At 43.1% G+C, this 14,232-nt stretch overlaps 2 protein-coding genes across 12 annotated transcripts in view; one reads left to right on the top strand and one right to left on the bottom strand.

Annotated features, from left to right (window-relative positions):
- Nucleotides 1-4,565, bottom strand: part of dst (dystonin) — a 197,152-nt gene extending 192,587 nt beyond the window's left edge. Inside the window, 3 exon segments of the mRNA XM_084391266.1 lie at nt 3,210-3,386; nt 3,908-3,942; nt 4,285-4,565. Coding sequence (XP_084247392.1) covers nt 3,210-3,386; nt 3,908-3,942; nt 4,285-4,456 — 384 coding nt within the window. The 5' untranslated portion in view covers nt 4,457-4,565.
- An 8,413-nt stretch (nt 4,566-12,978) lies between these two features.
- znf451 (zinc finger protein 451) overlaps nt 12,979-14,232 on the top strand; it is a 28,920-nt gene continuing 27,666 nt past the window's right edge. For 2 of the 11 annotated variants that reach the window (XM_084392017.1, XM_084392023.1), the window contains exons 1-3: nt 12,979-13,057; nt 13,375-13,462; nt 13,564-13,659. In XM_084392017.1, the coding sequence (XP_084248143.1) occupies nt 13,409-13,462; nt 13,564-13,659 (150 nt within the window). In that variant the 5' untranslated portion in view covers nt 12,979-13,057; nt 13,375-13,408. Of the gene's footprint in view, nt 13,139-13,374; nt 13,463-13,563; nt 13,660-14,232 lie in introns of all 11 variants that reach the window. The other 9 variants (XM_084392020.1, XM_084392015.1, XM_084392019.1 and 6 more) reach the window with 6 other exon arrangements.

Here is a 14,232-nt window from a genome sequence, read left to right as displayed (position 1 = left end):
AAAATCCCAGATTTGCAAAGTGGTTTCTGACTTTGTACTGTATGATGTCTGTACACATACATAAAAAGCATACAGTTATGCAGTATATACTGTCACATACTGTTGCGCAACACTTTTTGTAATATTGAGCATTCAGATGTCCTACTACTGACTGAGCCTCCAAAGACAAAGATCAGGCTATGTTGTACGGTATAAGAAGCAGTTTAATCACGCACATCCCAGTCAAGTACGGGTGCTGGATCTCATATATAATGTAAGTGACAAAGTAAAGATCCGCACACCGGAGAGCTCCCATTTAGAAAATGTATTAAAGTGTAACGTTTCGGGCCTCAGACAGGAGGAAGGGCCGCGAAAGGACCGAAACGTTACACTTTAATACATTTTCTAAATGGGAGCTCTCCGGTGTGCGGATCTTTACTTTGTCACTTATGTTGTACGGTATAACACAGATCAGTATAAGCCGCTTTACAGTGTAACTGTTTCGGAGAATATGTTTAGTAATGCTCGATGCCTCTCTCCACTGCATGCCGTTACTGAACAGAGATGAGATGTGCACCGTTCAATAGCAATTATACATTATGTAAAGCTGTTTAAAAGGAAGGGCCTATTTCGAGAAAGCCTGACAAGCCTGAATTCTCGTATGCAAAATCACTCGCATCTACATCCTGTTTTTCCAAGTATAAATATCACTTACAAAGAGCCTTTGATCGCCTTCCTGCCTTTCATACGAGTCTTGCAGGTCTCAAGCTGACAGCACACATTTCTGCCGTGTTTCATTCAATTCAATTTCTGTTCCTTTCATTTCTACATATATGCAATTACAGAGGTTTTTTTATTTTTTAAATCTGGTATATCCTGAACATTATGTGTCAGTACTGAAAGATCATGCAAGCAAAAGTACAGACATTGTAGTTCATTACTGATGTCAAAAATAAGACTGAAAACACATAAACGGAGGGGGTCGCGAGATAATGTGAATGTTCAAAGCAGAAAAAGTTTAAAAGAAGAAATCTTGGTTATATTTAGAAGAATCTCCACAACATTAATAAGGCTGAAGTTAAGATTCACTTTCAAGTGTGCAGGTTTTAAATGGAAATCACTGCAACTGTGAAACTGTAGTGTTGCTTCGGTGCGCTCGAGTGCTCCTGGGACGTGTGTGTTTACGAGGTGTGTGAAGTGTGTGTTTACGATGACAGGCGCAAGTCACTTTCGTCGGAGCAAGATGGCACTTTCTCTTAATTAACTACACTAAAATACAGTAAGGTTTGTAAACTCTACTTCTAGAAAATGAAGAACACAGAATGTACATCAGGTGTGCTTTGCTTTTTTATCTTTTTAATTCATTTATGAAGCCACGATAAACTTTATTGTTGCGTATTATGTTGTTATAGGACAATGCTATCACATTTTGTGCAGGTGATTAGTTTATTTCATGCAAATAAAAAAAGCCTGACAATGTCATTGCTAAATATCTATAATTATTGTGGTATTTTGCCATGTTTCTCACTGACACGCCCCAATCATAAATTCTGGACTTAAAGGGGTGGTTGATTATGATTTCACTTTTCTAACTTTAGTTAGTGTGTAATGTTGCTGTTTGAGCATAAACAACATCTGCAAACACTCAAAGTTCAAAGCAAAGGGAGATATTTGCTTTTAAAGAAATTGCTTTTTAAGGACTACAACAAACGGCTGGTTGAGACTACAGGACATTCCTTCAGGGTTAGTGACATCACAAACCCTCAAATTTACATAAACCCCACCCCCTGAACACCATTTATAGATTATCAAGACAGAATATGCTAATCAATGACTAGAAGATAATTACACATAAGTTACATAAATTCATCAACTAACCATTCAGAAATGTCCTGTTGCTTCTACATGTTGTCACTTCTTCTTGAGTCTCTTCATCATTGTCTGAATCCGGTTTGAACATAAAAGGCTAAAAGTTTTTGAAATTTTCAGTGCATGTGTGTGTGAGGTGAAAGGACACAAGCTGTTGAAGCTCCGCCCCCTGTACCGGGAGCAGCGGCTCATTTGCATTTAAAGGAACACACATAAAACTGTGCGTTTTTGCTCACCCTCAAAAAGTGACAATTTTAACATGCTACTGTATATAAAACTATCTGTGGGGTATTTTGAGCCAAAACTTCACACACACACACTCTGGGGACATCAGAGACTCATTTTACATCTTGTGAATATGGCATTATACCACCCCTTTAAAGAAAATCCCGAGCTTCCCACTCGTATTTACCACTTTGTGGTGTGCGTTCATGTGCGTTCAGCTCATAAATGTGATCTTTCCAGCAAGAGTTGAACACACCATTTATTAATCACTGACTGAGAAACACAAACTGAGTTAACGACTTAAAGGGTAAGTTCAACCAAAAGTGAAAATCCTGCCATCTCGTCATTCCAACCCCTTTATCTTTTTTTCTCTTTTTTTTATCACAGATGAATCATGCATGATAAAAGCAGGGTTGTGTATTAAAGGGTTCATAACATGGATTTTTTCATAGAGTAAAGTTAAAAAACGTAAAAGTTTTGATTTCTCTGATCTACATCTGTGCATTTGAAGACGTTTGAAGGCCAAAAATGGTTAAAAATAGCTTTAAAACCATGTGAGTGGCCAGTATTATTTCTCAGTTTCTGTTCTCTCCTCATCTCATCTCATCTCATCTCATCACTATTTCTTTTTCTCTCCGTCTCCTTATCTTGCCCTGTCTCTTCCCCTTCTTTGACTTAAAGTCTTTTCATTTTCATCAGTGTCAGTGAAGAAAGTAAACATAAGGTCAACTGCTATTTAGCCCATATGTCTTATTAATCATTTTCTTAGACAACTCAATTTACTAAACCCTACTAATGCTAGGTAAATAGATTAAAGAAGAAATCTATAAGAATTTTGCCTTCTAGAAGAAACTTGCAGGATGTTTTAATGGCACAAACACGTCATGACCCCTTTAAGAAAATAAATAAGGTCAATTTTGAGTTCATGTTGACTCACTTTTGGAGAGGGTACAATCAAACAGTTAAATTATTACTTTTTTAATGAAAAGTAACACTAGACCTATTAGAAAATATACTTTTTAATGTTCTTAATAATGTTATGTTGGGTAATGTCACTCTCTCTTTTATTTACAGGTCAGGGACAGGGTACACATGCTGTGAGTAAATAAATGTCTTATGAGTCAGCATATACCTACTGGTTTGCGTGTGGGCGTGAGTTGCACGGAGTGATAAAAATCAGGCTGGACTCTCTTCTTCACCCTCCTCTTCCTCACGCACGCGCTCGAGTCAGGCTCGCTCTCGACCAGCGGCTTCTCCTCAGACACGCGCGCGCGCGCGCTTCTCCTCACATGACGTGGACTGTGACGACATACCTGTCAAACAATGACCATAATATCACTGCATATCGACTCCGAGTATTGTTGTATTATGTTATGACAATGACGATAATTGTTGTAAATGTTTTTTGTTTTTTTCTTCTTCAAGAATTTAATAAAACATTTTTAAAAAAGGTTCAGGAAAAACAAAACAAAAATCACTGCATATCACACAAAATATGAAATGCTACAAAATATTGCATTTTATTTCCATATCCTTAAATGTTAACATTTCTCTCTAATTTATTTTACTTTTATATATTTATTTTTTAATTACTTCTTGGTAACATGACATATTTAGGCCTATATAAAAAGTAACAATTATTTATCGGTCACACATGCGCAATGCGCATTTCACGCAGTTGCTTAGGATACTATTTCTCCATCAAGATGAAAGTGACTAGATATCTATCAAACAAAGGGAACATTTCATGACATTCTCATTATTTTTTCAATGATTTGCTCTACTTTTCTGCTTCCTATGACCTTGACAGATGGAGCAAGAGAAAGAGATTTACCTCAGAGCGAAAATGATGCGGCCGGAAACCAGCTTCTAGAACAAATGGGAATGATTGAAACAAACCCCACATGCATTCAGTCACATTGTGTCTTAGAGATGCTCTTCAAATAACTTTGTCTGGTCTTGAAATAAAGCACACTTTATTAAGTACACAACAACAACAACAAACGATGAAAAATGAAGGCTCGCGCACTCGCATGCCGCACTCGCGCGCATCGACGACAGTCTCTTTTTAAACCCATACGAAGCGAAGAATGAATGTAAATGTCAAATAAATACTGAGGTTGTGCATGCAGCATGCATGTTATCGCAATGACATGCTATAGAAACACGTATATATATAGGGTGGACATATAATGCGACGCGTCTACTCACCACGACTCCTTGAACGCACAGATTTTATGGGAATTTTCTCATTACGGAGCTTCCGATGCCAGCAACAGAGAAACAGAATCGTGGCGACAGTTCCTAGCAAAAGCAATAACAGCAATAATACACACTGAATACTTAAGGGTCTCAATAAGACCAAAAAAGCCGCAGCAATCATTGCGATGTAGGACAGCCACTCCTACACGTGCAGCTTCCTCTCCTTATGTAAATATGTAAGGCTATTTCATGCTGTGATGCCTCACTTGTAGGACCCCGACATATAATCTATCTCATGGTGTCTGTACTTCAGTAATGGACCACAACAAGCCATGACTCAGCAGGAGCCGCTGTTTTACAGCTCATGCAGGGCATCATCAGCATCTGAGCTCAGCAAAGCCCAATACAGCGCCTTTGCGACGAGCATCTGCATCTTCACATGCCCACGTGATACACTCGGGAAAAATAAAGGGTCTTTATTGGCCTGAGGTTCCATATAGAATCTTTAACACACATGGAACCGTTCCACAAAAAAGGTCGTTAGTGGAATTCGAAATTTTGGATTTTTAAATCGGCTTGAGGATTTTTTTATAGTGACTTTTTAAAATGTTCTTCAAACTAAGAAAAATTGTCTTTTTAAGGTGTCATGACATGGAGTTTTTTATTTTATTATTATTATTATTTTTTTTAATGTTTTTAATTTATTGTATGTTCCTTAAGGTACACTTATATAATGTAAATAAAGTAAATAAAGAAAAAAAAATATTTTATATATATATATATATATATATATATATATATATATGCAGAAAATTCTGACCCTCTGTCTGAAATGATCCGTTTTAATGCGCTGCTCCTTTAAGGCTTGTCAGTGAAGGCCATTGCTGTGATTGGCTAAAGTCATTGCATAGGAAACAGTGGCCCTGTCCCAAATGGCACCCTAAGCACTCGTGGTCTTCCTACAAGTCTGCACTTTCATGACGTATAGTTGCTTTGACTGTTGGGAAGAAGTCTGCAGCGGTGCTCACATCACATAAAGGACTGTCACGGTTCATGAATCGGCTGTCTCATTTCTGATGTGTGTGTGTGTGTGTGTCTGTGTGTGTGTGTACTGTGGTTACTCATTGTGTTGATTAGTGTCACCAGCTGTGTTCAATCCCCGTTCCCTTTATATGTGCAGTCATTCCCATCTCTTGTTGTCAGATCGTTGTGGCTTCCCCGGTGTCGTGTCCTGTTCCTGTGTTTCGCTCTCGTCTCCTCGTGTGGATTCCTGTCTTCGTGGACCCTCTTCGTTGTGTTCACGCTGTCTGGATTGTTTATTGTTCCTGGTTCCTGAGCACGTCGATCACTGCACAACATCTCCGGGTTCCCCATTGAAGTCCCTGCGTCATCTCACCACCTGAGTGTTTGTTTCCCCGACCTGTGTGCATCTGACCAGCTCAATAAAGATACCTTTTACTTGCAATTGTATCCGTCTCTGTTTCACAACAGAACGATCTGACCAATCATGGATACAGCAAGTGCGGCCAGTTTGAATGACTTCCTCACGCACAGCGTCACAAGAATGGATCAACAGGGAGAGGAGATCGCAAATACAGGTCGCGCGGTTCAAGCACTCTTGACGCAGGTGTCCGAGCTCACCCAACAGTTACAACTTCTTCGAGTTCCCACTGCACCGCCCACACCGCCCGTTCAGCCCCCCCCCCGCCTCCGCAAGAAAATCAGCCGGAACCTCGTCTGCCCACGCCAGAGAAGTATTCAGGTGAGCCTGAGTATTGTAGAGCTTTTCTCACAGCATGTTCCCTGCATTTCGCATTGCAGCCACGGACCTTTAGCACTGAACAGTCTAAAGTGGCGTTTGTGTTGACTCTACTGTCGGGGAAGGCGGCTCTCTGGGGAACGGCGGTGTGGGAGAATCAAAACATCTGCTGCGCCTCGTTCCAGGCACTCTCCACAGAGATGAGAAGGGTTTTTGATCGAGCGGTAGCGGGTAAGGAGGCGGCCAGATTACTCGCTGATCTACGCCAAGGTAATGGCTCTGTGTCGGACTATTCAATCCAGTTCCGCACCCTGGCTGCAGAGTGCCAATGGAACGAGGAGGCGCAGTGGGACATGTTCCTGCATGGGCTGGCTGACCGCGTTCTGAAGGAGATTTACATCCTGGACCTTCCCAAGACCTTGGATGGCCTGGTGGAGCTCGCGCTGAGGGTCGATGCTCGTCTAAATCGTGTGACTTCTCATGTACCTCTGAGTCGACCCCAGTACCATACAGAGGACTCACGGGCCAGCGGCGGAAGCGCGGTCAGCCCAGTTTCCGATCATGAGCCCATGCAGGTAGGGAGAGCTCGGCTTTCCCGGGAGGAGAGGGAAAGGTGGAGATCCCAAGGAATCTGCCTGTACTGTGGCAAGGCTGGCCACTTTCTCTATTCCTGTCCAGTAAAAGAGCAAGCCCGGTAGTAAGTATGAGGCTACTATCGGGTGGGATCTCCGCCGAGAAGACCTCATCACCATCATCAACCCTCCTCCCGGTAAGACTGAGATGGGCAACCTCCACGCACCGCACTCAAGCACTGCTGGATTCGGGAGCAGAGGGTAATTTTATGGACTTTGGACTCGCACTCAGACTCCAGATTCCCATCACTCCTCTCACTCACAAGATATCAGTCAACGCACTCAATGGACAAGAACTTCCCAGGATTTCCCACTCTACTGAACCCCTCACACTCATCACCTCTGGCAATCACACTGAAATCATATCCTTTCTCCTCATGGACTCACCACTTGCCCCAGTGGTTCTGGGACACCCGTGGCTCATTCTGCACAATCCTCGGGTCGACTGGTGCACTAACACTATTTCCACATGGAGTAACCACTGTCATGTGTCCTGTTTGGTGTCTGCTTGTTTTTCTGTGTCTGGTTCTGTGTTTCAGAGTGAGGCAGCGGATTTGTCTAATGTGCCCGCGGAGTACCTCGACCTGAAGGAGGTGTTCAGTAAGTCTCGTGCTGCTTCTCTCCCTCCGCATCGTTCCTATGACTGTGCGATAGATCTACTGCCAGGTAAATCTCCGCCTAAGGGCAAACTTTACTCTCTTTCTGTTCCCGAGAGGGAGGCCATGGAGAAATATATTTCTGATTCTCTAGCCTCTGGATTCATCCAGCCTTCCTCTTCTCCTGCGGGGGCGGGGTTCTTTTTCGTTGGGAAGAAGGATGGTTCTCTGCGACCTTGCATTGATTACCGAGAGCTGAACAACATCACGGTTAAGAATTCATATCCTTTGCCGTTGATGTCTTCAGCTTTCGAGAGGTTGCAGGGAGCATCCATTTTCACGAAACTGGACTTACGTAATGCATATCATTTGGTTCGCATCAGGAAGGGGGATGAATGGAAAACCGCTTTTAATACCCCTAGGGGGCACTTTGAATATTTGGTTATGCCTTTCGGGCTTTCCAACAGCCCAGCGGTTTTCCAGGCACTCGTGAATGACGTGTTGAGAGACATGGTAGATCAATTCATATATGTTTACCTGGATGACATATTGATTTTTTCTTCGTCTCTCCAGGAACACGTTCAACACGTCAGACGAGTGCTCCAGAGACTGTTAGAGAATGGGCTTTTTGTCAAGGCGGAGAAATGCGCGTTTCATGCACAGTCTGTTCCCTTCCTAGGGTACATCATCTCCTCTGAGGGAGTGCGCATGGATCCTGACAAGGTTAAGGCTGTGGTAGATTGGCCAAGTCCAGATTCCCGTAAGACCCTACAGCGGTTTCTAGGGTTCGCCAATTTTTACCGGCGTTTCATTCGCAATTTCAGCCAACTAGTCGCACCTCTGACTGCCTTGACCTCCCCCCGAACGACGTTCAGGTGGTCGAACACTACCGAGGCAGTGTTTACCAACCTCAAAAGTCGCTTCGTTTCGGCTCCCATTCTTGTCACTCCTGATCCCACACGTCAGTTCGTGGTGGAGGTCGACGCGTCAGAGGTGGGAGTAGGAGCAGTGCTTTCACAACGCGCTTCCTCAGATGACAAGATGCACCCCTGCGCGTTTTTTTCTCATCGACTATCGCCTGCCGAACGTAATTATGACATTGGTAACAGAGAGTTGTTGGCAGTCAAGTTAGCGTTGGAGGAGTGGCATCATTGGTTAGAGGGTTCAGGCCAGGGGTACCCTTTACCGTTTGGACCGATCACAAGAACCTTGAATATATTAGATCTGCTAAAAGACTCAACTCCAGGCAGGCTTGGTGGGCACGTTTTGACTTTGTTCTCTCGTACAGCCCGGGTTCCAAGAACATCAAACCCGACTCTTTATCTCGTATTTTTGATCCATCCAAACGCCCGGTGACTCCCGAGTGCATTTTACCTGAGAAAGCAGTTATCTCCACACTCGTATGGGAGGTCGAGTCGAAGGTCAAGACGGCCTTAGAAGGGGTAATGCCTCCGCCCGGTTGCCCACCGAATCGTTTGTTTGTTCCGGAGGGATTACGGACCGACGTCATTCGGTGGGGTCATTGCTCCAACGTGGCTTGTCATCCAGGAGTGACTCGCACCAGTTATTTAGTTAAGCAACGATTCTGGTGGCCGTTAATGGCTCGCGATATTCACGATTTTGTTTTGGCTTGCTCAGTCTGTGCCACTGGTAAGACATCTAACCGACCTCCGGATGGGTTACTTCGACCGCTGTCTGTCCCTTCGAGACCCTGGTCCCACATCGCGCTAGATTTTGTCACCGCCCTCCCGTCCTCCAAGGGCATGACGGTGGACCGTAGTGGACCGGTTTTCGAAGGCGGCACATTTCATCCCCTTGCCCAAATTACCTTCAGCCAAGGAGACAGCGGTCACGGTCATTGATCATGTCTTTCGGTTACATGGCCTCCCGACGGACGTGGTCTCTGACAGGGGTTCCCAATTTGTGTCCAAATTTTGGCAGGAGTTCTGTAAGTTATTGGGGGCTACGGTCAGTCTGTCTTCGGGTTATCATCCCCAGACCAATGGTCAGCCTGAGCGGGCCAACCAGGATCTTGAGAGAATGTTGCGATGTTTGGTAGCCAAGAATCCTTCGTCCTGGAGCCAACAACTTTCTATGGTGGAGTACGCCCATAACTCGTTACCAGTGTCATCTACGGGCCTCTCTCCGTTTAAGTGTAGTTTAGGTTACCAGCCACCAATTTTTCCGAGTCTGGAATCCGAAGTCGCGGTCCCCTCCGCTCACGCTTTCGTCCAGAGGTGTCGCCGCACTTGGACTAGAGCCCGTGAGACTCTACTCCAAGCGGGGGGGGGGGGGGGGCGCATGAAGGCCAAGGCCGATCGCCACCGGTCAAAGCCTCCCGTATACGTCGTGGGTCAAAGAGTGTGGCTTTCTACCAGAAATATTCCGCTCCGTTACGTTTCTAACAAGTTAGCTCCCAAATTTATCGGCCCGTTTCCTGTCACCAAGATTATTAGTCCGGTGACAGTCCGACTCAAACTCCCTCCAGCGTGCAGGAGAATTCCCCCCGCCTTTCACTTATCAAGGATCAAGTCCGTGTTTTATTCTCGCATTAATCCGCCCGCCTCTGTCCCCCCCCCCCGCCGCGACTCGTAGATGGGGAACTTACTTATTCGGTACGTCGTATTCTGGACTCGAGACGGAGGGGGCGTTCCTAGGGGAGGGGGTACTGTCACGGTTCATGAATCGGCTGTCTCATTTCTGATGTGTGTGTGTCTGTGTGTGGGTGTGGTTACTCATTGTGTTGATTAGTGTCACCAGCTGTGTTCAATCCCCGTTCCCTTTATATGTGCAGTCATTCCCATCTCTTGTTGTCAGATCGTTGTGGCTTCACCGGTGTCGTGTCCTGTTCCTGTGTTTCGCTCTCGTCTCCTCGTGTGGATTCCTGTCTTCGTGGACCCTCTTCGTTGTGTTCACGTTGTCTGGATTGTTTATTGTTCCTGGTTCCTGAGCACGTCGATCACCGCACGCCATCTCCGGGTTGCCCATTGAAGTCCCTGCGTCATCTCACCACCTGAGTGTTTGTTTCCCCAACCTGTGTGCATCTGACCAGCTCAATAAAGATACCTTTTACTTGCAATTGTATCCGTCTCTGTTTCACAACAAGGGGGCGCTCGCAGCCACCCTTCTGAGACCTTTACTGTGAACGACCCTTACTGTCTCATGGACTCAACCGACACGTGCACACAGCAGCCATTGTAAGTCCACAAGACCGAAAGTGCATAGGAAGTGTGCCATTTGGGACTCCCACTCGCTTTTGCATGTGAGTATGTCTGTGTCCGAAATCGCCCCCTACACCCTTAAATATGGCACTGTTTTGAGGGGACAGGCGTTTGTAGTGGTGTCCGAAACCATAGTGGACGGGTTACCGAGTGCACTCATTCAATCCCACAATACACCGAATAACGAGTGTACAACCGATGTGCGCTCAACAGCTAAAGATTACCCATAATGCACTGTGAGTCGCGTCTGACTATAAGATGGCGCCACATCTGAATCAATCATCCATTGTCCATCCATTTTCCAAAACCGTGTTGGTCCAGCGTAATATTATATAGGTATAAATTCCTTTTTAATTGATTATTGAATTGTTTAATAAGGTTTATACATGCAAGTTTCCAGGAGTTCAGGATAAATCTTTCATTACTGGAGCTGCAAGTTTGCTATGTTTCAACTAATTATTAAACAGCAAGTACAAACTCTTCAAAAGCGGCAGACCTTCCGGTGCACTCAGTGTCCGAATTCACTCTCTTGTTTTCATTCTCTCCTTCTAGTGGACTATATTAGTGGAGTAATGTAGGGAATAGTGAATGAGGGTATAGGGAGCAATTTCGACACAGCATAAGTGTTTAGGCAAATCTGAACACCCGTGGGCTATCGGTGTGATGATGTATAACTACTGGTCGATGTCTTGCTCTGGAGGCGGACATATGCAAATGTGTTTGCCTGTGTGACGTCACAAACACTCATATGTCCAAATGACCGAGTCGGTTTTAGAGCTTGATTAAATAAATGCTTTGTTTATAATGAGGAGGATGTTTTAAACTCTCAAACTTGCAGGATTTTTGAATGGCACAAAGACCTCTAATATGTAAAAAGATCAAGCAAATTTGATTTGCCATGTCATGATCCCTTTAAGAACTGTTGACTGAAAGGTTCTTTGAGGAACCCAAAATGGTTCTTCTATTGCATCACTGTAATAAATGTTTGAATAAAATGAGCTTTGGTGTTTATGCATGTATATTTGCATTTCTTTCTTTCTTTCTTTTTCCTTATTTTCTTGATGTTCAGATATGTTGATGTTTGCAATGTGTAAAATGTAACATTTCAATAAATGATTTCATTTAAAACATTTCGATAAAGATACTAAAGATACTATGTTAAACAAAAATTGTCTTTGTGGTGAATTCCTTCATTCAGCTTCATGAAGCTGCATGTGGACTTAATTAACACGTTCATTACTAGGACATCTTGAACTATTTTTATTTTTAGTGACTTGCTCTTCAGCAGACAGGTGATTTATCAAAGCCATCAGAATCAGATTTAATGGCAGCGCACATTAAAGGAATATGCCAATAGGTGGCAGTGATTTGCACTCAGTGATTTGTGAGTCTTAAGCAATTCCAGGGGTCCGGCACGACTACACACCCTTTAACTTTGTAATAATCAGCAATATTATTGATTTGGCTGCACTGACACCATTGGATGAGAGCTGAGCTGAACGATGACATCACTGTTTTCTGCAGAGATGCTTTGTAACTCATTTCATATTTAATGATCTTTACACAGTTATTGAACTGAACTGAATCAAGCTGAACAATGACAATATTGTCATTTTAGAGCCATTTAACAGCATAACTGAACTATGTTTGCAATCATCATTTTCCTGTTTATCCCTGTAAAGCTGCTTTGAAACAAGCTGTATAGGAATAAATAGGCTATATGAATAAAGGGGACTCGACTACTTATTTTGCTGTCTCTTTCTAAAAACACTCAAACTTTTTTTCTACATTTGTAAATAAACTGTCAAATCTTTATCTAATGTAATCTTTAAATAAATTTTTTATTTATTTTTTCTCAGAATGAAATACAATAATAAATAACTTCATAAATAAAAAACTTTATTGGGGGCCAAAAAATTCACACATATGTAAAAATGTTACAATTTTAATGGTGATATCCTGAAACAAAAATTATAGAAAACTAATAGACCTATTTATGATTTATATAGCCTTCTGGGTGTCTGTTGGGGCCCCCGGATTCCCATGCCTTAAAATATCTTGAATGTAACTCGACACCCTTGCCTCATTTAGTGTATGGGCTTCTATGAATATGCAAATGAGCCCCGCCTCCACTCACTCGCTCAGCTCAGAAATCCTCTGGAGATCCTCTCATTGACGATCACACGTTGATCTGATTGGTTACAAGGTAGTTTGTGACGTCAGAAACACCAGCGATTTCAAAGCGTGTTTTTGAGACTGTCTTTGGTTCACTGCAGTTTTAAGGAGAAAATACTCAGCAATGGTGTCGACTTATGAATTTACACATGGTTTGTCTTAAAGCACATTAAAAACACCACATAGACATAAACAATATTAAAATGTTGATTTTCACCACAGAGGAACTTGGAAAAAAAATGGCACAATAGTTTCAATGTTACTTTTTTTATTTTATTATTATTATTAAAATATAAACAATAACACGCGGTCACATGGACGTTGGATGACTTTTATTTTGACGACGTTTCTTCCTGTGACGTCATGACGCACGTTTTCTAACTGCTCTGCTCAGTTTAGGTAATGTTTTGCTAATGTTTTGCTAACTTTGAGAAGAGCCCGCATTAGAAACGGTAATTTTGTCTTCACAGTGAATTGTTTGTAAGTGTTATCGCTGCAGAACTTATTGTTTGGTGAGACTTTCTCCCATTCTCCGGTCGACGAGTAGTTGAGATTCATGCAAGCTGTTTGCAGGATTGAGAACTCGTTTTCCAATACTATATACACTTTTAATGACGTAAATGAACTCAGTGCCAGTTACAACATTAAGACGTACGCAATAATGTATGCATGCAGCACTGAAAAGGCATTTTATATGGCTGTGTTTTGATTCGCAGTGATTGATGTAATGCTCCATCGAGCACGGATGTGATGTCTGCCTCTACAGTCTCTGAAGATGTGGAGGATGATGTGGAGTTCGTGTCTGTAAGTGTCACTGCCTTGATTTCTAATTTGAGTTATTAGGACAGTTGTGTGTATCTGGGTCTTCTCACTTGAGTGTGTATAGTAAAGCACGCTGATTTAAGCGTGTGTTTCAGGAGGGCCCTCTCAGACCAGTGCTGGAGTGCATAGATCTGCTGAGTGACGGAGAGGATGAAGGAGGCGTTTCAGCCGCAGACACCGTGAGTTTCTTCACACACCGTCTAGAATATAAGAGTTAAAGCTGTAGAGAAGTTGTTCATCATTTGAGCACCGCCATGTTGTTCCACAACACAAAAAACACATTTGGCAGAATGTCCATGCTGCTCTTTTCCATACAGCCAGTCTTCTGAAAGTCCTACGATAGCTTTGAGTGAGGAACAGGCTGAGATTTAAGTCATTATCTTCTGATTTGTGTTGTAGCGTTGTGGTGCTTTCGTAACTTAAATCCCCACTGAAGTGCCTTGAAACCCACAGCATTATTCAGTGTGTTGATGTAATTTCCACTGAAACAGGAAGACAGGGCGGGGCATATCAAACAGACCCTCCCCTTTCTTTAAACAGCCAATAGCGTTTAGCTATATCACAGCTCAGAGCTGTTGAGTTCATTAAAGCCGCAGTTTCCTCCTAATCTCTAACCGTTTCTCCTCCTAATCTCCTCCATATCTCTTTATAATACAGCATTCTGTGCAGAACTCAAACGGGTCTGATACGTTTTCTGTTATGCGTCGACTCGCTCATGATCCGCTCTGTGTGTCGTGTCTCTGGACCAAAGC

Source organism: Rutilus rutilus (assembly GCF_951802725.1).
Source record: "Rutilus rutilus genome assembly, chromosome: 20".
Lineage (NCBI taxonomy): Eukaryota > Metazoa > Chordata > Actinopteri > Cypriniformes > Leuciscidae > Rutilus > Rutilus rutilus.
This window is presented reverse-complemented; position numbering and strand designations above follow the sequence as displayed.